This window comes from Oncorhynchus mykiss, chromosome 3 (assembly GCF_057628025.1).
Source record: "Oncorhynchus mykiss isolate SJ-2025 chromosome 3, ASM5762802v1, whole genome shotgun sequence".
NCBI classification, from domain to species: Eukaryota; Metazoa; Chordata; class Actinopteri; order Salmoniformes; family Salmonidae; genus Oncorhynchus; species Oncorhynchus mykiss.
This window is the reverse complement of record NC_143024.1, coordinates 89,768,142-89,792,365: the sequence shown is the minus strand read 5'-3', so window position 1 is coordinate 89,792,365 and position 24,224 is coordinate 89,768,142. Positions and strand designations below refer to the sequence as shown.

The 24,224-nt window shown below is 43.7% G+C and overlaps 2 protein-coding genes across 4 annotated transcripts; both read right to left on the bottom strand.

Moving 5' to 3' along the window:
• Positions 1 to 1,133: 1,133 nt before the first annotated feature.
• On the bottom strand, positions 1,134 to 6,996 carry LOC110520631 (uncharacterized). Of its 2 annotated transcripts, none has more exons than XM_036975279.2 (15): positions 6,765 to 6,996; positions 6,339 to 6,421; positions 6,152 to 6,209; positions 5,888 to 5,973; positions 5,682 to 5,743; positions 5,402 to 5,531; positions 5,074 to 5,138; positions 4,749 to 4,975; positions 4,346 to 4,580; positions 4,200 to 4,219; positions 3,944 to 4,090; positions 2,321 to 3,837; positions 1,914 to 2,087; positions 1,724 to 1,793; positions 1,134 to 1,563 (listed from the first exon to the last, which is right to left on the bottom strand). In XM_036975279.2, the coding sequence occupies exons 1-15, from the start codon at positions 6,892 to 6,894 to the stop codon at positions 1,364 to 1,366; spliced, it is 3,204 nt and encodes a 1,067-aa protein (XP_036831174.2). In that variant the 5' UTR covers positions 6,895 to 6,996; the 3' UTR covers positions 1,134 to 1,363. The 2 variants fall into 2 exon arrangements, with proteins under 2 accessions (XP_036831174.2, XP_021453711.3); XM_021598036.3 differs by having other exon boundaries at positions 1,134 to 1,554.
• Positions 6,997 to 7,174: 178 nt separating this feature from the next.
• rsph1 (radial spoke head component 1) lies at positions 7,175 to 23,472 on the bottom strand. 2 transcript variants are annotated; one of them, XM_036975285.2, is made up of 9 exons: positions 22,988 to 23,472; positions 22,725 to 22,803; positions 22,342 to 22,455; positions 22,146 to 22,251; positions 21,962 to 22,052; positions 10,261 to 10,396; positions 10,002 to 10,073; positions 7,437 to 7,548; positions 7,175 to 7,299 (listed from the first exon to the last, which is right to left on the bottom strand). In XM_036975285.2, exons 3-9 carry the CDS (start codon positions 22,369 to 22,371, stop codon positions 7,235 to 7,237), a joined length of 612 nt encoding a protein of 203 aa, XP_036831180.1. In that variant the 5' UTR covers positions 22,372 to 22,455; positions 22,725 to 22,803; positions 22,988 to 23,472; the 3' UTR covers positions 7,175 to 7,234. The 2 variants fall into 2 exon arrangements, with proteins under 2 accessions (XP_036831180.1, XP_021453714.1); XM_021598039.3 differs by having other exon boundaries at positions 22,614 to 22,803; positions 22,988 to 23,446.
• Positions 23,473 to 24,224: the final 752 nt, after the last annotated feature.

Sequence of the window (24,224 nt, the reverse complement as noted above, 5' to 3'; positions counted from 1 at the left end):
AGACAACAAAGTCAAGATATTGGAGTGGCCATCACAAAGCCTTGACCTCAATCCCATAGAAAATTTGTGGGCAGATCTGAAAAAACATGTGCGAGCAAGGAGGCCTACAAACCTGAGTCAGTTACACCAGCTCTGTCAGGAGGAATGGGCCAAAATTTACCCAACTTATTGTGGGAAGGCTACCCAAAATATTTGACCCGAGTTAAACAATTTAAAGGCAATGCTACCAAATACTATTTGAGTGCATGTAAACTTCACCCACTGGGAATGTGATGAAAGAAATAAACACTGAAATAAACAACTATTATTCTTACATTTCACATTCTTCAAATGTGTTAATCCCACCTGACCAAAATCAGGGAATTTTTACGACGATTAAAATGTCAGGAATTGTGAAAAAGTTGAGTTTAAATATATTTGGCTAAGTGTATGTAAACTTCGGACTTCAACGGCACGTCTCCTAATGATGATAGTGTACTTAACATACAACTCGTTCTTGCCCCATCCAGGAACGCCATGTTTAACGTCTTCTAGATTATTCTGCATCTCTCTGATAGGCAGTGTCAACGGTGGAACCTTATATAGACAGCTGTTTCTTTCTAAATCATTTCCAACCAACTGAACTGGCCACTGGTTAACCCCAATGAAGTTGTAGTGGATTTTCCCAGGGATGAGCAAAGGAATTTTCCCTTTTCCCAAGGATGAGCAAAATAATTTGGATGTACCCAAGCTCAATGTGGAGTTTAATAGCAAAGGGGTGTGAATACACACATGTAAATCATTTCAAACATGTTTCACTTTGTCCTAATGCGGTATTGTGTATTCAGGCTGTTAACAACTAAATGTAGAATAAGTCAAAGTGTATGACTGTGCTGATGAAGTGTGTGCGTGTTTAAATTTGTTTCCAAACCCTTCCTTTGGGAAAAAAATTAAGAAATACAAATGTTGATTGGGATATGTATGACTCGTGGTCTTTCCTTCTATAATTAATCCGATAAGCCCCCACGCCAACAACCAAATCTTATATTCTTCAGGCAAAGCAAGAACGTAGTGCTGTTTAACACACAAAAAAAATGCAGTCTGGCTCAAAACTAAAAGACTGGCGGAAGAAGAAACACCCACAGTTCGACAGGTTCACTAAAATGAGGAAGTGAGTCTTTATTTGAAAACTTGCTCACCCACAGAACAGCAAAACACGGAAAATTTGAAATGACAAAAAAAACAAAAAAAAACATTTGTATATCAAGATCACTCTCTTCCCAACGGGGGAATCTGTGGATATTCAGTTTATAATTATATATTCCTGGCAGACAAACAGTTGGGGTGGGACGGTCATCTGTCTCGCCAGTCTCCTCACAGAAGACTAGAAGAAGTCAGCCGCGGTGGGGCGTTTGGGGGTGGTTTTCAGGGTGCTCTTGGTCTTCTTAGTGCTTTTGGTAAGAGAGGCCTCTGGGGACTTCAGGACCCCAAACAGGGGCTTCTGCTGGGGGTCAAAGGGCACTCGGGACGACCCCTCTGGACTCACCAGCAGGCTGCGGTCAGTCTTCCTGAACTCTGGGGATCATGAATGGGCAAAAGAACAAATAGGAAAGTCTCATCAAAACTATGGAACGACAAAGAAATGAGGACCTGGAAACTAGATTATCGCTGATAACAGAAGATATATAGGTCATTATAAGGTAATTATAGAGTCCAAATAAGGTGCTATCCTGCCCTCGAATACCTGCGGTTTTGTTTTTATTGAGTCCGAAGGTAACCTTCTTGGATTCGGACTTTGGAGTCGGACACTTCTTCTGTGGAAAAAAAAAAAGATAAAATATCACGAGGAATTCCCATATGTAAACGGAAGTCAAGGACAGATGGTGAGGGAGTAACTTGCTGAAATAATAAGACTGTAGGTTTTGAAGCAGTACCTTCTTGCTGGATAGCGGTGTGCTGGGACTTCCCTTGGTGGTCTTGAAGAAAAGGGGAGTAGGGATGGTGGCATGGTTCTGGAACGTGATGAAGTCAGACTCCGCCCCTGCCTTCTTGGGCGTCATTTTTTTTGTTTTCTTGGCGCTCACCGGCGTGGAAAGCTCTCTGCTGTCCTGAAGAGACGAGGAAACAAAAAGTTAAAACAAGCTCATTAACTGGAAACCTGTTCAATGGCTGCTAGCGAACACAGCTAACTAGCGCTCATCTAACTAAAATGGTACGCATTTAGTGTAGCTACTAACTTTCTAACTATTTGCATATTTGATGGATGGGGACAGCTATCAAATGTGTCAGGCTGACTCAACCTGGGCCTAGGAAGTGAAGTTAATGTTAACTTAAAACTCACGTTGCTCAGTTTGGCTTTCTTGCCTCCAGCCATCCCGTTGACCTCAGCCTCGAACTCTATCACTACCGGGACCTTCCTATTCTTCTTCCCTTTCTTCAGGGACGTGTCCAGGTCAGCATCTGTAGGCTGCTCCTCTGACACGCTCTCCTCCACTGTCGTGGTCTCTAGCTCCTGCGCTACCAGTCCAGAGCTCTTCTTCTTCTTCTTGAGTGGGGTAGGTGTGGCGGCCTCCAGCGTCTGTACCTCAGCCGTGGCATGTTTCTTCTTCTTGAGTGGGGTAGGTGTGGCGGCCTCCAGCGTCTGTACCTCAGCCGTGGGATGTTTCTTCTTCTTGAGTGGGGTAGGTGTGGCGGCCTCCAGCGTCTGTACCTCAGCCGTGGCATGTTTCTTCTTCTTGAGTGGGGTAGGTGTGGCGGCCTCCAGCGTCTGTACCTCAGCCGTGGCATGTTTCTTATTCTTGAGTGGGGTAGGTGTGGCGGCCTCCAGCGTCTGTACCTCAGCGTCGATCAGTGTGAGGTTTGCGTCTGCTTTCGGCGGGGTTTGACATTCGGCCTCTACACTCTGTTCTTCGGCCGTGGCATGTTTCTTCTTCTTCTTCTTGAGCGAGGTTGATGTAGCGACACACGCCGGCTCCACCTTGGTGTCTACAACAAGGACGTCTGCTTCAGTTCCTGGCCGTGTTTCACCCCCGGCGCCCTCCTCTCCCGCCTTTGCCACCTTTAGTTTCTTCTTTTTCAGGGGAGTGGCAGCGATGCGGAGGTCAACTGGAGGCTCCTCGGCTGGGGTAGAGTCTGGTTCAAGGTCCACCTGTGTTGTGTCTGTCTCAGCGTTCCGTTTAACCTTGTTCCTCCTCCTCCTCCTCTTATTCTTCGGTGGGGTGGCCGTGGTCTCGTCTACTGTTTCTAACGCCATTTCAACTTCCTCTACGGTGGTCTGCTCCTCAGGCTCCTGCTTGGTATTTTTTCTCCTGCTTGGGGTGGTAGTAGCAGTCTCAGGGGCAGACTTTGCTGGTTCTGCTACCTCTTCCTTCTGCTTCGGTGCAGGCGTTTTGGACTTCTTGATATTTTTCTTCTTGGAAGATGTGGCGTCTGGTACCGGAGTTTCTGATTGTTTCTTCTGGTCTACCTCCATGACTGTGACAGATGACAGGTTACCTACCACTACATCCTGTGGAGTTCCTGATTGGACCCCTGTCTCCATGGCTACCACCTTTGCCTTCTCCTTCAGGAGAGACGCTCCTGTATCGGTGCCCTTGGCTGGGATAGAGGGCTCCGTCTCTGCTTCTTTAGAGTCTGTCATCTGCGGTACAGAAGCAGGAGTTGTGTCCTTCTCAACCTTAACCTCCGACTTCGCCGCCACCCCGTTCTGCTCTTCAGTCTTCACCTCTCCAGTCGTCTTCTTCCTCCTCTTCTTCTTCTTCTTCTTGTTATTGGAGTCTCCGGGAGTCTCTGCTGGTTTGCTGTCATCTGTTGCGGCAGTCTGGTCAGACGTTCTTGCTTTGGAGTCTTTTTTCTTGCCTTAAGTACAAGATATCAATGATGTAAGAACAACAAATAAATGATGCAGTAAAATAATAAGCTGAAGATCAAAGGCGATCGTTTAAATAAGAGGGGTTTTAGGTACCTTTCCATTTCTTGGCTGGTGAGCTCTCTTCTTCCTCCTCCTCCCCGAAGCCTCGTCCTCGTTTCATCCTCTTTCTGCTGCCAAACATTTCATCATCATCCTCATCTGTCGACACCTCCTCTGGGTACTCATCCTGTGGAAAGACTCCTGAGAGAGAGAAAGAGAGGAGACAAAGGGAGAGAGAGAGACATCAGCTTTCCTTGCACATCTATCATGGGGACACGCTGATGAAATTTATGACCATCGGGATTCCTACCTTCACTGAGATCCCGGAGACTGCAGGAGAACAGAGGGAGAGAAGAGGTGTCAGTCAATACACAAACTGAACCAACTCCTCTTCATCAGTGTCCATATCAAGGATTTCTAATTTATGAGTGTGTGTGTGTGTGTGTGTTTACTTACGTCTTGACGACTTTGTACAGTCTCTGTCTGTTGTGGCTAGGGGTGTTGCTGCGTCTGGCTAGCCCAAACAGCCTGTCTGCCAGGCTAAGGTAGTCAAACTGGAGAACAGGTCCGATCCCCGCGTCATCTGGCATCTCAGACTCAGAGTCACTCTCCATATGAAGCATTTCGTCATCGTCTTCATCGCCCAGACCATCTTCATCATCATCATCTTCTTCCTCAGTTGATACAGTACCTATAACCACAAATGAAGATGAGAACAAGACTTATGGATTATATCTGGACATTTGTAAATACAGGCTTTGTGTCATTAATAAGATACTTCCATATAATGCAACAATACTTGTGGTATTCAAGCTAAAGCTGATCCATAAATTATGGCTCTTAGGATTTCAATGCCTACCGTTGGTCTGCCCTCCAGTGGTTTTCTTGAGGGCTTCCTTTGCAGTTTTTTTGCCCTTGGGGGGATCCTTCTCTAGCCCCTCCTCTTCAGAAGCCTGTCCCGAGTCGGACTCCTCAGCCCCTCCACCTGTAGCCTTCACTTCCTTCAACAGGTCTTCGATGGCAAAGGGAGCCTGGTCCACGATGGCGCTGAAAATGCTGCTGCAGATAGCCTTGAGCAAGATGCGACTGAGACAGAGGGAATGTGCAGGAAGGGTTGAAACTCAATATAAAAGGTAGAGGTGATTATCTTGACCCCTCCCCCAAAAAACGTCTGGGAAACTTACTCTTTCGTTTTAGACGCTGTTTTGCAGAAAGGGTCGATGAATGTCATGTTCTGAGCCGCTGTGAGCTGTAATCACAAGCAAACCACAACCAGTCATTCAACTGTGGTGGAAATGGAACAAATCAGCATACGACCAGCTCACTCACCCAATAGGACCACCTAACACCCAATCAAAATGACAGATCTTCATCAAACTTAAGTCTCATTACTTCCCTGTCCTTAAATGTGGATTTATTGGTTGATTTATTACCTCCCAATTATAACTCTAATCGTAAACAACAAAGTGAACCTAACGCATCTCTTGGGTCATTAAAATAACCAGTTGATACCTCAGCTGAGCCGACTGCAGCCAGCTCAGTCATATAGATGTCCAGTATGTGGAACTGTAATCCACAGGGAGCTCCGCTGGAGCTGTGGAGGACCTGGGCAGTCAGGAGCTCCAGAAACCTGGTCACCACACTGTAGAAAGACAGAACGACTCGTTCTAACGTCACAGGAAGCATGGATGCACAAAGACTTAAAGGGACAGTACACCCCCAAAATTAACGTTTGTCAAGTGTTTTCAAGTTTTTTTTTTTTAAACGGGTCAAGGGTCAAAGCGTCACCCACCTGGTCTCCCATTCTTTCCTCTTCATCATCTCAAAAGTGTTCCTGAACACGAAACGAACCAGCTGTCCGTCGGAGAGAATGACAAAAAAAAGGATTTGTAATTTCTTTCACGTACAAAATATTTTCCGTTTATCCTCCAAAACGATACATGATGATTTATTGCGTAAGGAAATGCTGATAATATTTGATTGGATGAATATGCTGACCTGGAAGAACTTATCCATGCGAAGCCTGTCAATGCCGGTCCATTCTCTTTTGATGGTCTGCAGGAAGGTCTCCAGAAACATAAACTCTACAAAAAAAGGATTAAAAAAAAAGCGATGTAAAAACAGGAACAGATATTGAAATTGGTGTACACGTTCTGTATACGGTCTGTCAAAACTCTCAGAACATTTGTTCCCAGACCCGTGGGTAACTTTTTAAAGACAATATTGGATACATAGTAGTACGTAATAAAAATGAGGCCTTACGGCTCTGGATGTTCTGGAAGCTGTGTATCAGGCCAGAGATCTGATTCGACAGCTCCTCCTGTTGGCAAAAATCATAATCAAGCAATTTATAGTCCGAGTATTTTGTGTATCAACTCTTCTAGTTTAAACCTTTTTTTTTTTAGAAACGTGAATGCAAATAAGTTGGGTCACAATGGCTACGACTTACCTGAAGAAGTGGCTTGTCCTGCATCCACAGGCAATAAAAGAGGCCTTTCCATAGTTTGAGTAACTCGTCACCTTCAAACCCACCTGGAGAGAAGGCAAGTGCCGGTCAAACAACTAGAGACAAAAATCACAACTATGAAAAGAGATGGCAACATTGTTGCTCGCATCGTCACTGGGCGCATACAATTTGTATTCCCGACCAAATGTGATCATTTTCTTTGATGTGTTACATTCTAAGCTCTTTTATATCATTTTTCGTGCTCGAGTCCACTATTGTATTGTTAAAACTATATAAATCAAATTGGTTTAACGTGCACAAACGAATCGAAGGTAGCTAAGCTAGGATCACGAAGAGATGAGGCAGACAAGCTGCGTGTGTGGAAGCCAAGCGCGTGGTCCATTTTCCTGGTAACCTCGTTAGCCTTACCTTGGATTTTCTGTGACCTAACACGAATATATTTTCTTAGCTTCTTGATGGCTTTTGTTCGCATGGGCCTCTCATTAGAAGCCAATCTTTGAGCGAACTGGATCTCTGGTTCTTGTTGTACCGGCGCCATGTTTCCAACAAATTAACGTAGAAACACGTTTTGCCTAGCAGAGACACATTCCTCTCTGCGCTTTCCGCATGCGTTTCCGCTCGTCGCATGATGATGACGTAACACCTAAACTAAGTGGTCGTTATTCTGGATTTCCCCACCGGGTGGCAATATTCATTAAACTTTTACCCATATTTTCTACCCTGGCTAAACCACAGTCAATTGGAGATGTTTTATAATCACATCAAACCTTTTCATACTCAAATAATTCCTCAGTGACTCTTATTAATCAGCCCAGTAATTATGAGAGAGATGTCTTTATTATTGAAATGTGTGTTTGCTGTGTGAATCTGGCAAGGTCTCAGGTCTCTGGAGTGGGAGGTTTGGATCCCCCTTTCTCGTCTGCAGAGGCCAGTCCTTCTCCGTCTGTTGATAGAAAAACTATTTTAATTGATACATGTAAAAAAAATAATAATAATAATAATTATTCCTCAGACAAGGTACTCTCTTCACAGTCACACGTGATACACACTACTACAGGATACGTAAAGGGTCCTGCTCACCCGAGGATGGATCTTTGGCTGGGGTCCAGAGGGACAGGCCCGTGACAGCCTTGGGCTTCCACTTTAGGACCATGGTGGATACTGTCTCATCCTCCTCGGCATCCCCTCTGTCCTGTTGTCCATGGAGAAGCAGTAACAGAGGTCAAGAAAAGGGGCGGCCATTTCTGCCTAAAGCACCTTTATGCATCTATTTTAATTTCCTCTTCTACGGACACAGTTGGGATGTTTTAAGTGCAATGCCGTGCTGTAAGTGTTTCGCTGTCCTTGTGTTAGATCTGTGTAGTGCTTCCTATTAGATGGTTAAATTGTTCAAAAACAGCTCCTTCTAAAGCACGGCAAGCCTCAAAACATCTAAAACTCCAGTGCACAACTCAGCCAAAAAAACACACAGAGAGACTAGAAGACAAACAGTGGATCCATGACTACTGTTACAATATCATGAAGGATGATAATCATGCAAATACAGTGCCTTGCGAAAGTATTCGGCCCCCTTGAACTTTGCGACCTTTTGCCACATTTCAGGCTTCAAACATAAAGATATAAAATTGTATTTTTTTTGTGAAGAATCAACAACAAGTGGGACACAATCATGAAGTGGAACGACATTTATTGGATATTTCAAACTTTTTTAACAAATCAAAAACTGAAAAATTGGGCGTGCAAAATTATTCAGCCCCTTTACTTTCAGTGCAGCAAACTCTCTCCAGCAGTTCAGTGAGGATCTCTGAATGATCCAATGTTGACCTAAATGACTAATGATGATAAATACAATCCACCTGTGTGTAATCAAGTCTCCGTATAAATGCACCTGCACTGTGATAGTCTCAGAGGTCCGTTAAAAGCGCAGAGAGCATCATGAAGAACAAGGAACACACCAGGCAGGTCCGAGATACTGTTGTGAAGAAGTTTAAAGCCGGATTTGGATACAAAAAGATTTCCCAAGCTTTAAACATCCCAAGGAGCACTGTGCAAGCGCTAATATTGAAATGGAAGGAGTATCAGACCACTGCAAATCTACCAAGACCTGGCCGTCCCTCTAAACTTTCAGCTCATACAAGGAGAAGACTGATCAGAGATTCAGCCAAGAGGCCCATGATCACTCTGGATGAACTGCAGAGATCTACAGCTGAGGTGGGAGACTCTGTCCATAGGACAACAATCAGTTGTATATTGCACAAATCTGGCCTTTATGGAAGAGTGGCAAGAAGAAAGACATTTCTTAAAGATATCCATAAAAAGTGTCGTTTAAAGTTTGCCACAAGCCACCTGGGAAACACACCAAACATGTGGAAGAAGGTGCTCTGGTCAGATGAAACCAAAATTGAACTTTTTGGAAACAATGCAAAACGTTATGTTTGGCGTAAAAGCAACACAGCTCATCACCCTGAACACACCATACCCACTGTCAAACATGGTGGTGGCAGCATCATGGTTTGGGCCTGCTTTTCTTCAGCAGGGACAGGGAAGATGGTTAAAATTGATGGGAAGATGGATGGAGCCAAATACAGGACCATTCTGGAAGAAAATCTGATGAAGTCTGCAAAAGACATGAGACTGGGACGGAGATTTGTCTTCCAACAAGACAATGATCCAAAATATAAAGCAAAATCTACAATGGAATGGTTCAAAAATAAACATATCCAGGTGTTAGAATGGCCAAGTCAAAGTCCAGACCTGAATCCAATCGAGAATCTGTGGAAAGAACTGAAAACTGCTGTTCACAAATGCTCTCCATCCAACCTCACTGAGCTCGAGCTGTTTTGCAAGGAGGAATGGGAAAAAATGTCAGTCTCTCGATGTGCAAAACTGATAGAGACATACCCCAAGCGACTTAAAGCTGTGATCGCAGCAAAAGGTGGCGCTACAAAGTATTAACTTAAGGGGGCTGAATAATTTTGCACGCCCAATTTTTCAGTTTTTGATTTGTTAAAAAAGTTTGAAATATCCAATAAATGTCGTTCCACTTCATGATTGTGTCCCACTTGTTGTTGATTCTTCACAAAAAAATACAGTTTTATATCTTTATGTTTGAAGCCTGAAATGTGGCAAAAGGTCGCAAAGTTCAAGGGGGCCGAATACTTTCGCAAGGCACTGTATCTAGGTGTATGCACTTTAACAGACTAAGCCCAATAGCATTTTGAGAATTGTTGAGGGGAAAAAAAGCTTTATCTTTGCATCAATCAACCACTAAAAGGCGTCATGCAACAAATGGACACAGGAAGTGGAACTACTATTCTACAACAAAGGGACAGCACAGCAGCACTCTAGTTGTTGCTGTGGCACCTCCTCTCCTGAAGCCCCTATGGAGAAATAGCCCTCCCCGTGGCCAGGGTAGGGAGACCTGGACTTCTGGGCTTTCCCATGTTTACCATTCCCCTCATCTGATGCAGGCTGGAGTTTTAGTCAAGAGAGAGAAGCAGCTCTCTGTTAAGTGTCTTTTGTCATGATCTCTTCCAGATACATCAAACAACAAACATTTGCTAGAGAGACATTCTGCTCTTGTACAGGTTATTTTATCATATCATTGCAATTTCTGCATATGCAAATATGTGGTAGTGGTCATACCTGATCCACCTGTAGGTATTCTCCATGCTGCTCACAGCCAATTTCAAACACATACTTCCCTGGGCCTGACGGCTGAAACACAAATGGCTGACAGTGACCGTTTATATATGCTAGTACACAACGATCTTGTTGTATGCTGATAAACTTGTAACTAAACATGTCATATTTGATTTGATCATGCTGTGTTATGTGGTTATTGTTTTCATTTAAGTCCGTGTTTTTCCTTTAATCATGTCAGATTCCTTCTGGGCTGACTTACATTGTTGTTGAGGAAGTTGCCCTGGTATCTGTGGTTCAGGTGGATGAATTCTCCTGCTGACTCCATCTTGCCCATCACCCACGTTCCCATGTACCTGGAACCTGTGTCGTTGTAGTGGTATATACCTTGTCCATTTCTGGTATTATAAAGACAAAGAGTGGTAAGATCAGGTGGGGGACTGTAATAGGAATATTTCATATGAATACGTTTCATTCTATATGTATAACCATTATCAGAAATGTTGGTAAATTCACTTTTTTTTGGTTTAAAGAGATGTGTTTTTTCACCACCTAATCATGGAATGGGGTTGTTCAATGATAGATGTCAAACAAATACATGTCTATCACTTGATGGTATCATTTCAGAGACAAACAATCACGTTGTTGTTGCAAAATTCGATATATTTGCCTGAGTAGCTAGGTTTCCATCCAATTGGCGAAGTATTTTAATGCGAAAATTTCAAAAAAATCCGCATAAAAACATCCATCCCATGTTCAATCCTACTGATGGTTCTGTTACAAAGCATATTGCGTTAAATAGCGAACGTGCCCACTCTGGTATTGACACGTGCGAACTACAGCTCGCAGGTACTGTGCGCAGGTAGGCTAGTCTACATGATGAGATTATTATGGATAAGAGCGAGAATATTTTTATTTGTCAAACAGCAGTCAAGCATCGATCCTCATGTCATCGGAATAAGACTCATTTTATTGTAAAGGAGCATCAAGCTCATCACCGTGCTCGTTCACCACCCTGTGAAGTTCTGTAACCTAATAAACTGTATGCTTTCCCGATGTGTCATACTGGGAGGACCACACAACATGTCATCGCGTGACTCCCAAGTTTACTTCGATATAATGGTTATTATATCAATATTTTGGCATAAAAGCGTTTCCACCGAAATTTCTCGCACAATTAATTTTACAGACACAAAAACATCCCACTTTCTCTATAGCGTAGTTTGTTTTTTCGACATTTGGAAAGTTTACCGACACATTTTCTGTTTTCCATCAGGCCCGTCGTGATATTTTTTATCCAACATGTACATCACCGGCATAAAAAGGGGCCACTACTTTAGACAGTCAAACGTCACACATACTGTTTTTAATAAAGAACTGTACAAATTATAAATTTGTGACATCAACATTTAAAAAAAATATATATCTATTTACATTTAAAAAAAAAAAATAAGTACAGTAATATGAGATCTGGACTCTGTTCAAAAGTAATCCAGAGGCCTTAACTCCAACCAAACACTACAGCATGAGGCTAGATTTATGATGGTTTCGATTTTGTATTTGGATTTGGATATATATAAACCCATTTTAACACACATCTAAAATCTACGAATACAAAATATTACACACACATAAAGGTACACATAAGCTTTCATTACTTATGAAAAAAACACAAATGCGTTTTGTAAATAAACGCTTCAATATTAATTTAAGAATGATTAACATAATGTTTTGCCCATTTATATATTTCCCCTTTATGTAATACACATTATGTTCAGTGTTGTTTGTAACACTGGTTGACAGTCACTACACGTAATGTTATGGATTAAACTCACATCTGTTGATAGAGATTGACACCTGACTGGAGGACCGAGGACACACGGATTAATATTGTATTCTGTGAAACAATGTGATTCTGTAGCAGCTGACTGTAACGGCATTCTTCCTCCTCTTCTGAGGAGGAGTAGCGAGAAGGATCGGAGGACCAATGCGCAGCGTGGGAAGTGTCCATAATGTTTATTTTAAGACATAAACTGAACATTACAAAATACAAAACAATAACCGTGAAACAAACGAAACCGAACCAGTACCGCGTGGCAACAAACACTCACACGGAAAACAAACACCCACAAACCAAAAGTGAAACCCAGGCTACCTAAGTATGATTCTCAATCAGAGACAACTAACGACACCTGCCTCTGATTGAGAACCATACTAGGCCGAACACAAAAACCAACACAGAAAAACAAACAGACTGCCCACCCCAACTCACGCCCTGACCGTACTAAAACCAATAATAAAATAACAGAACTATGGTCAGAACGTGACACTGACAAAGTCCCTGTACTTAAAAAAAAAAACTTCTTACAAGACTCTCGAGCTGGTGTTTACAGTACGGATGTTTACAGTACACTTGGTGCTGTTTTCTATGCGTCGTCATGACCCGACGGCAGACTCAGGGAGGACGAAGGGAGGACAACAGCTGCCTGTTAGATAACCTCATGAGGAGCTGCAGACCATACTATTTACCAAGATAGCTTTTTAAAAAATATAGATTAAAACTGTCTATTTATCACCACAAACCGATGCTGGTAACTAAGACCGCACTCAACGAGCTGTAAAGCACCGTAAGCAAACAAGAAAATACACATTCAGAGAGGCCGTTTCTACTGGTCGGTGATTTTAATGCAGGGAGAAACTGAAATCCGTCTTACCTCGCGTTTACCAGCATGTCACTTCTGCAACAAGAGGCGACAAAACTCTACATCACCTTTACTCCACACACTGAAACGCATACGAGGCCCTCCCTCACCTTCCCTTTGGCAAATCGGACCATAACTCTCTCCTTCTGCTTCCTGCTTACAAGCAAAAACTCAAAACACGAAGTAACAGTGACATGCTCAATGCAGAAGGGGTCCAATTAAAAGTATGCTAATCTACAAGACTGTTTCCCTAGCACAGACTGGAATATGTTCCAGGATTCAGCCAATAACATTGAGGAGTTAACTGCATCAGTCGCCAGCTTCATTAAAGAGTGCATCGACGACGACGTCCCTACAGTGACCGTAAGTACCCCAACCAGAAGCCATGGATTAGAGGCAACAACAGCACTGTGAGAAGTTAAAGGCCACAGCTGCCGCTTTCGAAGAGCGGGACACTAATCCGGACACTTATAAGAAATACCACTACGACCTCCAATGAGCCGTCAAACAGGCAACACTGACGCACGACGGATGTGGCAGGGCATGCAAATGATCATGGATTACAAAGGGAAACCCAACCTCGAATTGCCCAGGGACGCGAGCCTACCAGACAAACTGAATGCCTTCTATGCTCGCTTCGAGGGAAGCAAACCTGAACCATGCATGAGAGCATCAGTTGTTCCGGGCGACTGTGTGATCTCGCTCTCCGTAGCCAAGGTGAGTAACACCTTTAAACAGGTTCAAATTAGCAAGGCCACGGAGCCAAATGGAATAACAGGACACGTACTCTGAGCATGAGTTGACCAGCTGGCAAGTGTCTTCACTGACATTTTCAACCTATCCCTGATCCGGTCTGTAAAACCAACTTGTTTCAAGGCAGACTACCATAGACCCCATGTCCAAGAACGCCAAGGTGACAACCCATCCACCATGCTGACCATCAACACGGGGGCCCCTCAGGGGTGTTAAGACTGCTAATTAGTTAATCAAATGGCTAAGCGTACTACGTGCATTGACCCTTTTGCACGGACTCTATGCGCACACACTGGACTCTACCCACACACTCTCTCACACACACACACACACACACACACGCACACATGCATACTGACACCACTCACACACGCTCACGCTGCTGCTACTCCCTATTATCTATCCTGTTGCTTAGGCATGTTACCCCTACCTCTATGTATATAGCTACCTAAATTACCCCTGCACATCAACTCTGTACTGGTACTCCCTCTATATAGCCATGTTATTTTTTACTCGTTATTCACTAAGTATTTATTCCTTTTGTAACTATTTCAATTTATTTTACTCTGCATTGTTGGAAAATGACCTGTAAGTAAGCATGTCACTGTTGTTTATGAAGCATTTGGCAAATACAGTATATTTGATTAGTATATTTATTTGACCTTTATTTAACTAGGCAAGTCAGTTAAAGAACAAATTCTTCTTTTCAATGACGGCCTAGGAACAGTGGGTTAACTGCCTGTTCAGGGGCAGAACGACAGATTTGTACCTTGTCAGCTCGGGGGATATGAACTTGACAGAGTCAAACCTTTTCCATGTTCCTGTAATATACTGTAACAGGCCTGTTACCAAGAGGCCAGTTCGATATTTCCTCTGCTTCTGTGCTGGATGGTGTCTCCCTGTTGCAACTTATAATTAAACCGGGATGATTTAGATTGGCTTTACCAACGACTGCTCAACTTTTAGTTCACCTGTAAATTCCTATTACAGGTACAAGGAAAAGGTTTGACCTCTGTCATGTACAGTTGCCCTATTTCTTACACAATTAACTTTATTGTCACAGCAGTAACTACCGTTGATGATGTAAGGGAGTTAACTATATTCATAATAAAAAAAGGTTACATGGAGAAAAATGAAGCTCTCTGAAATGAAAATGGATGGCCCTCCCTTCAGAAAAATATATTTGACCAAAACTCTCCCTGATCGCTTGAAAAAAGCAAAACAAGTGACTCTCCCCTACACCCAAAATAATAATTAAAAACAGAAGTAGGTGGCAGAGAACACGTCTACCGTTTACCCTCACTTCCTGGACAGAACAGAGCCTGAGATATACCGTTTACCCTCACTTCTTGGACAGAACAGAGCCTGGGATATACCGTTTACCCTCACTTCCTGGACAGAACTTTAATTTTGAGTGTGACTCCAAATCCAGACCTCCATTGATAAATTTGATTTCCATTGATAATTTTTGTGTGATTTTGTAAAAAAAAAAAAAGTATTTAATAAGAATATTTCATTCATTCAGATCTAGGATGTGTTATTAAAATAACATCCTGGATGAGCTGCACTAAATGAGCCACTTGTGTGGGTTGTAGACTCCGTCTCATGCTACCACTAGAGTGAAAGCACCGCCAGCATTCAAAAGTGACCAAAACACCAGCCAGGAAGCATAGGAACTGAGAAGTGGTCTGTGGTCCCCACCTGCAGAACCACTCCTTTATTGGGGGTGTCTTGCTAATTGCCTATAATTTCCACCTGTTGTCTATTCCATTTGCACAACAGCATGTGAAATTTATCGTCAATCAGTGTTGCTTCCTAAGTGGACTGTTTGATTTCACAGAAGTGTGATTGACTTGGAGTTACATTGTGTTGTTTAAGTGTTCCCTTTATTTTTTTGAGCAGTGTATATTTTTCCCGGAGGTTTCAGTGCATTTTCCATGGCAATTTAGTTGTAGAATGGAACATTAGCTACTCACGAATCTGCTTGTATCCAATAGCCAGCTAGAGTTTAGCATAGAGTCACTCACGATAGCTAGCTAACGTTGACGTTCGGCGAGACGACTAGCCTTTAAACGCGGCACTTTTTCAAACTGCCGCCTGTGATGTAATTCTTCATTTACGTCGATGAGATCCAGGTTCTTTTGAGCACCGCTGCCACCAAAACACATTACCGAGACTATCATCGGATCTTAGAATGTGCCAATGTTTGTGAACGATTCCCTTAATTTGATCAGAGCACTTTGAATAGCGAGCGGGTAGTTAGAACGCAAGAATGCTTATTTTTGCGAGACTGACCTTGGAAAAAGGTCATGTTATGTTTTGAATTTTCTCAATGGCAGTATTAATCTGACCAATGTTGTACCCTCTGTTTCAATATGCTTTTTTGTTGTAGTCACAAACTTTACTAGGCATGTTGTCAACCAGCACATTAATAACGTAAGTAACAACTGGTTTCCGTTTCCTGTGTAACATCAATATTGCTACACCCTGTCTCCTTGAATATTATTTGAGTCTAAGCCATTTGTCTGTCAAAATCGGGTTGGTTTTTACAAATTATTTTGATTGGACAGAATTGGCTGTAGGGAAGACTGTTTTTCAAGGGAAGTGGGTGACAACTATCGGTCCTCAACAAACTGTTTACGATCAGTAGGCTTCCTGTAAAGATCAGTGTATAGAACATTATCTTCACACAAGATCAGAAGATCAAGAAAACTGATTTGACGTGTATCAGAATGCATAGTAAATCTCAGATGCTCAGAACAGGAGTTAAGAAAAGCATGGAACGCCTGGAGCTGTTTTGCATCACCCCTCCATAGAACAAAAATATCATCAATATACCGTTTCCAAATAATGATGTGAGGCAAGAAAACATTTTTGAGAGGATTGAAAATAGACTGTTTCTCCATGTAACCCACATACACATTAGCAAAGTTAGGAGCCATGGGGGATCCCATAGCAGTACCCTCCGTCTGAATAAAGAAATAATTTAGAAACATGAAGTAGTTGTGTGTGAGTACTATTTCAGCCAATGTTATAATGCATGCACTGGAAGGTAGTTCATTAGGGTCAAGTTGCAGAAGAAAATGTTCCATAGCTTCAATTACCGCCCTCCTGTGGAATATTTGTGCATAACGACTCAACATCAAACGTAACTAACCAGGTATTCTCAGGGAGAGGATCAAGAGATTCAATAATAGAGATCATACTGCTGGTGTCCTTTACAAAGGAGGCTAGCTGTTCTGAGATCATACTGCTGGTGTCCTTTACAAAGGAGGGGAGCTGTTCTGAGACCATACTGCTGGTGTCCTTTACAAAGGAGGGGAGCTGTTCTGAGATCATACTGCTGGTGTCCTTTAGGAGGGGAGCTATTCTGAGATCATACTGCTGGTATCCTTTAGGAGGGGAGCTGTTCTGAGACCATACTGCTGGTGTCCTTTAGGAGGGGAGTTGTTCTGAGATCATACTGCTGGTGTCCTTTACAAAGGAGAGGAGCTGTTCTGAGATCATACTGCTGGTGTCCTTTAGGAGGGGAGCTGTTCTGAGACCATACTGCTGGTGTCCTTTAGGAGGGGAGCTGTTCTGAGATCATACTGCTGGTGTCCTTTACAAAGGAGGGGAGCTGTTCTGAGACCATACTGCTGGTGTCCTTTAGGAGGGGAGCTGTTCTGAGATCATACTGCTGGTGTCCTTTACAAAGGAGAGGAGCTGTTCTGAGTTCATACTGCTGGTGTCCTTTAGGAGGGGAGCTGTTCTGAGACCATACTGCTGGTGTCCTTTAGGAGGGGAGCTGTTCTGAGACCATACTGCTGGTGTCCTTTAGGAGGGGAGCTGTTCTGAGACCATACTGCTGGTGTCCTTTAGGAGGGGAGCTATTCTGAGATCATACTGCTGGTGTCCTTTAGGAGGAGAGCTGTTCTGAGACCATACTGCTGGTGTCCTTTAGGAGGGGAGCTGTTCTGAGACCATACTGCTGGTGTCCTTTAGGAGGGGAGCTATTCTGAGATCATACTGCTGGTGTCCTTTACAAAGGAGGGGAGCTGTTCTGAGATCATACTGCTGGTGTCCTTTAGGAGGGGAGCTATTCTGAGATCATACTGCTGGTGTCCTTTACAAAGGAGGGGAGCTGTTCTGAGACCATACTGCTGGTGTCCTTTACAAAGGAGGGGAGCTGTTCTGAGATCATACTGCTGGTGTCCTTTAGGAGGGGAGCTGTTCTGAGATCATATTGCTGGTGTCCTTTAGGAGGGGAGCTGTTCTGAGACCATACTGCTGGTGTCCTTTATGAGGGGAGCTGTTCTGAGATCATACTGCTGGTGTCCTTTACAAAGGAGAGGAGCTGTTCTGAGATCATACTGCTGGTGTCCTTTACAAAGGAGGGGAGCTGTTCTGAGACCATACTGCTGGTGTCCTTTACAAAGGAGGGGAGCTGTTCTGAGACCATACTGCTGGTGTCCTTTAGGAGGGGAGCTGTTCTGAGATCATACTGCTGGTGTCCTTTACAAAGGAGGGGAGCTGTTCTGAGACCATACTGCTGGTGTCCTTTACAAAGGAGGGGAGCTGTTCTGAGACCATACTGCTGGTGTCCTTTAGGAGGGGAGCTGTTCTGAGACCATACTGCTGGTGTCCTTTAGGAGGAGAGCTGTTCTGAGATCATACTGCTGGTGTCCTTTAGGAGGGTAGCTATTCTGAGATCATACTGCTGGTGTCCTTTAGGAGGGGAGCTGTTCTGAGACCATACTGCTGGTGCCCTTTAGGAGGGGAGCTGTTCTGAGACCATACTGCTGGTGTCCTTTAGGAGGGGAGGTATTCTGAGATCATACTGCTGGTGTCCTTTACAAAGGAGGGGAGCTGTTCTGAGACCATACTGCTGGTGTCCTTTAGGAGGGGAGTTGTTCTGAGACCATACTGCTGGTGCCCTTTAGGAGGGGAGCTGTTCTGAGACCATACTGCTGGTGTCCTTTACAAAGGAGGGGAGCTGTTCTGAGACCATACTGCTGGTGTCCTTTACAAAGGAGGGGAGCTATTCTGAGATCATACTGCTGGTGTCCTTTACAAAGGAGAGGAGCTATTCTGAGATCATACTGCTGGTGTCCTTTAGGAGGGGAGCTATTCTGAGATCATACTGCTGGTGTCCTTTACAAAGGAGGGGAGCTGTTCTGAGACCATACTGCTGGTGTCCTTTACAAAGGAGGGGAGCTGTTCTGAGACCATACTGCTGGTGTCCTTTAGGAGGGGAGCTGATCTGAGATCATACTGCTGGTGTCCTTTACAAAGGAGAGGAGCTGTTCTGAGATCATACTGCTGGTGTCCTTTAGGAGGGGAGCTGTTCTGAGACCATACTGCTGGTGTCCTTTACAAAGGAGGGGAGCTGTTCTGAGACCATACTGCTGGTGTCCTTTAGGAGTGGAGCTGTTCTGAGACCATACTGCTGGTGTCCTTTAGGAGGGGAGCTGTTCTGAGACCATACTGCTGGTGTCCTTTACAAAGGAGGACAGCTGTTCTGAGACCATACTGCTGGTGTCCTTTACAAAGGAGGGGAGCTGTTCTGAGACCATACTGCTGGTGTCCTTTACAAAGGAGGGGAGCTATTCTGAGATCATACTGTTGGTGTCCTTTACAAAGGAGAGGAGCTATTCTGAGATCATACTGCTGGTGTCCTTTAGGAGGGGAGCGGTTCTGAGATCATACTGCTGGTGTCCTTTACAAAGGAGGGGAGCTGTTCTGAGACCATACTGCTGGTGTCCTTTACAAAGGAGAGGAGCTGTTCTGAGATCATACTGCTGGTGTCCTTTACAAAGGAGAGGAGCTGTTCTGAGATCATACTGCTGGTGTCCTTTAGGAGGACAGCTGTTCTGAGACCATACTGCTGGTGTCCTTTAGGAGGGGAGCTGTTCTGAGACCATACTGCTGGTGTCCTTTACAAAGGGGGACAGCTGTTCTGAGACCATACTGCTGGTGTCCTTTACAAAGGAGGGGAGCTGTTCTGAGACCATACTGCTGGTGTCCTTTAGGAGGGGAGCTGTTCTGAGACCATACTGCTGGTGTCCTTTAGGAGGGGAGCTGTTCTGAGACCATACTGCTGGTGTCCTTTAGGAGGGGAGCTGTTCTGAGACCATACTGCTGGTGTCCTTTAGGAGGAGAGCTGTTCTGAGATCATACTGCTGGTGTCCTTTAGGAGGGGAGCTATTCTGAGATCATACTGCTGGTGTCCTTTAGGAGGGGAGCTGTTCTGAGACCATACTGCTGGTGTCCTTTAGGAGGGGAGCTGTTCTGAGACCATACTGCTGGTGTCCTTTAGGAGGGGAGCTATTCTGAGATCATACTGCTGGTGTCCTTTACAAAGGAGGGGAGCTGTTCTGAGACCATACTGCTGGTGTCCTTTAGGAGGGGAGTTGTTCTGAGACCATACTGCTGGTGCCCTTTAGGAGAGGAGCTGTTCGGAGACCATACTGCTGGTGTCCTTTACAAAGGAGGGGAGCTGTTCTGAGACCATACTGCTGGTGTCCTTTACAAAGGAGGGGAGCTATTCTGAGATCATACTGCTGGTGTCCTTTAGGAGGGGAGCTATTCTGAGAACATACTGCTGGTGTCCTTTACAAAGGAGGGGAGCTGTTCTGAGACCATACTGCTGGTGTCCTTTACAAAGGAGGGGAGCTGTTCTGAGACCATACTGCTGGTGTCCTTTAGGAGGGGAGCTGATCTGAGATCATACTGCTGATGTCCTATACAAAGGAGAGGAGCTGTTCTGAGATCATACTGCTGGTGTCCTTTAGGAGGGGAGCTGTTCTGAGACCATACTGCTGGTGTCCTTTACAAAGGAGGGGAGCTGTTCTGAGACCATACTGCTGGTGTCCTTTAGGAGTGGAGCTGTTCTGAGACCATACTGCTGGTGTCCTTTAGGAGGGGAGCTGTTCTGAGACCATACTGCTGGTGTCCTTTAGGAGGGGAGCTATTCTGAGATCATACTGCTGGTGTCCTTTAGGAGGGGAGCTGTTCTGAGACCATACTGCTGGTGTCCTTTAGGAGGGGAGCTGTTCTGAGACCATACTGCTGGTGTCCTTTACAAAGGAGGGGAGCTGTTCTGAGACCATACTGCTGGTGTCCTTTAGGAGGGGAGCTGTTCTGAGACCATACTGCTGGTGTCCTTTAGGAGGGGAGCTGTTCTGAGACCATACTGCTGGTGTCCTTTAGGAGGGGAGCTATTCTGAGATCATACTGCTGGTGTCCTTTACAAAGGAGGGGAGCTGTTCTGAGATCATACTGCTGGTGTCCTTTACAAAGGAGGGGAGCTATTCTGAGATCATACTGCTGGTGTCCTTTACAAAGGAGGGGAGCTGTTTTGAGACCATACTGCTGGTGTCCTTTAGGAGGGGAGCTATTCTGAGATCATACTGCTGGTGTCCTTTACAAAGGAGGGGAGCTGTTCTGAGACCATACTGCTGGTGTCCTTTAGGAGGGGAGCTGTTCTGAGACCATACTGCTGGTGTCCTTTAGGAGGGGAGCTGTTCTGAGATCATACTGCTGGTGTCCTTTACAACGGGGAGCTGTTCTGCAAGTGGTCTAATAAAAAAGTCAACAAAAGTCAATAGAGGGGTCATTACTGCATCAATGGTCACTACAATAGGGCGCCCTGGAGGTTGTGTAACATTCTAGTGTAATTTCTTCAAAGTATAAAAAGTGGCAATTTTAGTGTTGAATAGCCAAAAAGTCGTGTTCTGTTTTGGATATCTGACCTGAACTTCATCTAGGACAGTAAAGATCATGTTCTGAGATTGGACAGTGGGGTCACTTCTGAGTTTATTGTAAAAGGTGTTGTCAAATAGTTGTCTATGACACTCATTTACATAAACTGTCCTATCCATGAGTACAACCGACCCGCCCTGTAAGGACTGACCTATCGGATTGTAAATCAAGCAAAGCTTGTTTTTCATCCTGAGGTAAATTATGTAAAGATTTGTACTCCTGTTTGTTCTTAAGGAGATCAACAACATATTTTTCAACAAGTCTGCTATATTTCTCAATAGAGTGATTGATGAAAAACAGGCCCTACCCTAGTTATTGATGAAAAACAGACCCTACCCTAGTTATTGATGAAAAACAGGCCCTACCCTAGTTATTGATGAAAAACAGGCCCTACCCTAGTTATTGATGAAAAACAGGCCCTACCCTAGTTATTGATGAAAAACAGGCCCTACCCTAGTTATTGATGAAAAACAGGCCCTACCCTAGTTATTGATGAAAAACAGGTCCTACCCTAGTTATTGATGAAAAACAGGCCCTACCCTAGTTATTGATGGAAAAACAGGTCCTACCCTAGTTATTGATGAAAAACAGGTCTTATCCTAGTTATTGATGGAAAACAGGTCTTATCCTAGTTATTGATGAAAAACAGGTCCTACCCGATGCATAATGTCGGGCTCAGGTTGGGTAGCAGAGCTCTACCCTGTTGCCAAAATACAGAAACGGTATGAAGGTATGAGAATCTGGATAGCGCCCAACTCTAACTACCTTTGATGGTGTAACCACTCTCCTTCATATGTGTCTTGGTTGGGGTAAGTGTAGAGGCCATGGCCCTGGCGCTGGTCATCAACCCAGCTGCCTGAGAGAAAGAGAGAGAGAGAGAGGGTAGGGGCGTATATGACAGACAGACACAGACAGACAGACAGACAGACAGACAGACAGACAGACAGACCTTCATATTTGGATCCATCTGGGTAGTAGAAGATACCCTGTCCGTGCTTCAGGTTCTGGTAATATTCTCCAATGTACCTGGCCCCATTCTTAAATCGGTATGTTCCCTGGGGCACACGGAAATAGTCAAGGAAATGGTCAAAGGAAACAACAAATATTTGGAATCAACCAATACTATTATTTATGGTGACAGTTACCTGGCCAGACCTTTTCCCGTTTTCATACATTCCTTGGTAAGTGTCTCCATTGGGTAGGACAGCTCTCCCGACCCCATGTCTCTCTCCAGCTTCATTTCGGTCCCCTTCATATTCCTGTGTCAGTCAGTTACATCTTTCTGTCAATGTTGCGTAGGCGCAAGTAACGTTAGCTGTTATTAAAGTTAGCTAGCTAACGTTCAATTGGCATTGCTAGCTCAAAATCGGATTGTTGAGTTTTTTTTTTTACCAAGTTACAGCACACTTTTACTCACTCCAAGGTAACCCTGATCATCATCAAAATCCTCTGATCCAACATCCGACATGTTTTGCTAGTCGTTTCTCTTGGCTCCTGTAAACTATAAAGTTTCGCCTCTTCAACTCACCTCTTCCTCTGTTTACCGTTGCCATGACAATGACGGACTGGAGCGCAGACACTTGACCCATGGATAAACGTAGCAAAACCTACGAAAATATTATAAACAAGAGTCAATATCTTCAAAACTGTTAGATGTACATTTATTAACATTTATATCCTAATTTATTCTGTGCCATGTAAAAGCTGTTCAGCCTTATCGTTTGGTGATAAGGATATCTCAGAAATTCCTGTTGAAATAGAGCAACTATAAGAATTTTAGTGTTCCAGTACCTAGGTTTCCATCGAAATTGGAGAAGGATTATATGCGCATTTTTTTCCAGAAGATATGTGTTTTTTATCAAGTTGACTTTGCTTGATGACGCAGTACTCATAAAAATAACTTTTACTGTTAAATTCCCGTGTACTGAATAAAAAATATAACTTAATCAAATGGGTTTCCATCGCATTTTCAACTCTACTGATGGTTTTCTCACAACAATGTCTGCGTTATATTATAGCGAGTGTGCCCACTCTGTAGCAGGCACGTGTACTCTAGCCAAAAGCGCTCTGTTGTGCGCTGTTGGTTATGCCGCGTTCAAAACAACTAGGAACTCGAAACTGGCAACTTTTAAATCTCCGACTTCGGACCACAGCGTCTTTAAAACAACTGGAAACTCCTTAAAAAAAATAGCCCGGACTTGGAAATATCGTTTTAAACCGTCATCCAACTAAGAATTCAACTCGGGAACTAGAGCTCCGGAACTACTTTCCGACCTGAAGATCACTGACGTCATGATTTGATCTCGTATTTGTCCGATTTCCCAGTTGTCTTGAAAGCACAATTGTTATGGACAGAAAGCAACAACAAAAATATGGACAAAAGCGCGAGATTGTTTTTATTTGTCCAACGGCAGCCAAGCATCGATTATCATGTCACCAGAATAAAACTCTCGATATTTATTTGAAAGGAGCATCAAGCTCATCATCGTGCATTTTCACCACCCTATGAAATCTAACATAACTTTCATCTGTAAAAAAAACTAACTTTCAGCCTAAAAACTGCATGCTTTTCCGACAAGTCCTAGTTGGAGGACCACACAACATGTCAACGCGTGACTCCAAGTTTACTTCGATATAATGGTTATTATATCAATATTTTCGCATAAAAGCCTTTCCACCGACATTACCTTTACCGACACAAAAATATTCCACCCTGTCTAGCATATTTTGTTTTGTCGACATTTGGAAAGTTTACCGAAAATGTTGCTCTTTCCATCAGGCCTGTCATTACATGACATGTAACGTTACTTTACTCGCATAAAAAGGATGGAAACCTGGTTAGTAACAGATACATATTGTATCTGATTTCCTTGTGTTATTACATGTTTTCTATAATCCGATATGTACTTTAGTCGCATAAAAAAAGGTTGGATGGAAACCGGTTTAGTAGCACATAACTATTGTATTTAATTTCCTTGTTGATTTACTTTGTGGCCACACCAAAGGCATTTTTTGATAATTAGGTAGG

Coding starts and splice junctions, on each gene's coding strand:
- LOC110520631 (XM_036975279.2), bottom strand. CDS start 6,894: ATGGCGCCGGTACAACAAGAACCAGAGATCCAGTTCGCTCAAAGATTG. Junction 6,422..6,764: donor TAGGTCACAGAAAATCCAAG/GTAAGGCTAACG, acceptor CCTTCTCTCCAG/GTGGGTTTGAAGGTGACGAG. Junction 4,220..4,345: donor CTGTACAAAGTCGTCAAGAC/GTAAGTAAACAC, acceptor GTTCTCCTGCAG/TCTCCGGGATCTCAGTGAAG.
- rsph1 (XM_021598039.3), bottom strand. CDS start 22,664: ATGTCGGATGTTGGATCAGAGGATTTTGATGATGATCAGGGTTACCTT. Junction 10,397..21,961: donor GAGTGGTTACACCATCAAAG/GTAGTTAGAGTT, acceptor TTATAATACCAG/AAATGGACAAGGTATATACC. Junction 10,074..10,260: donor GCAACTTCCTCAACAACAAT/GTAAGTCAGCCC, acceptor TTTGTGTTTCAG/CCGTCAGGCCCAGGGAAGTA.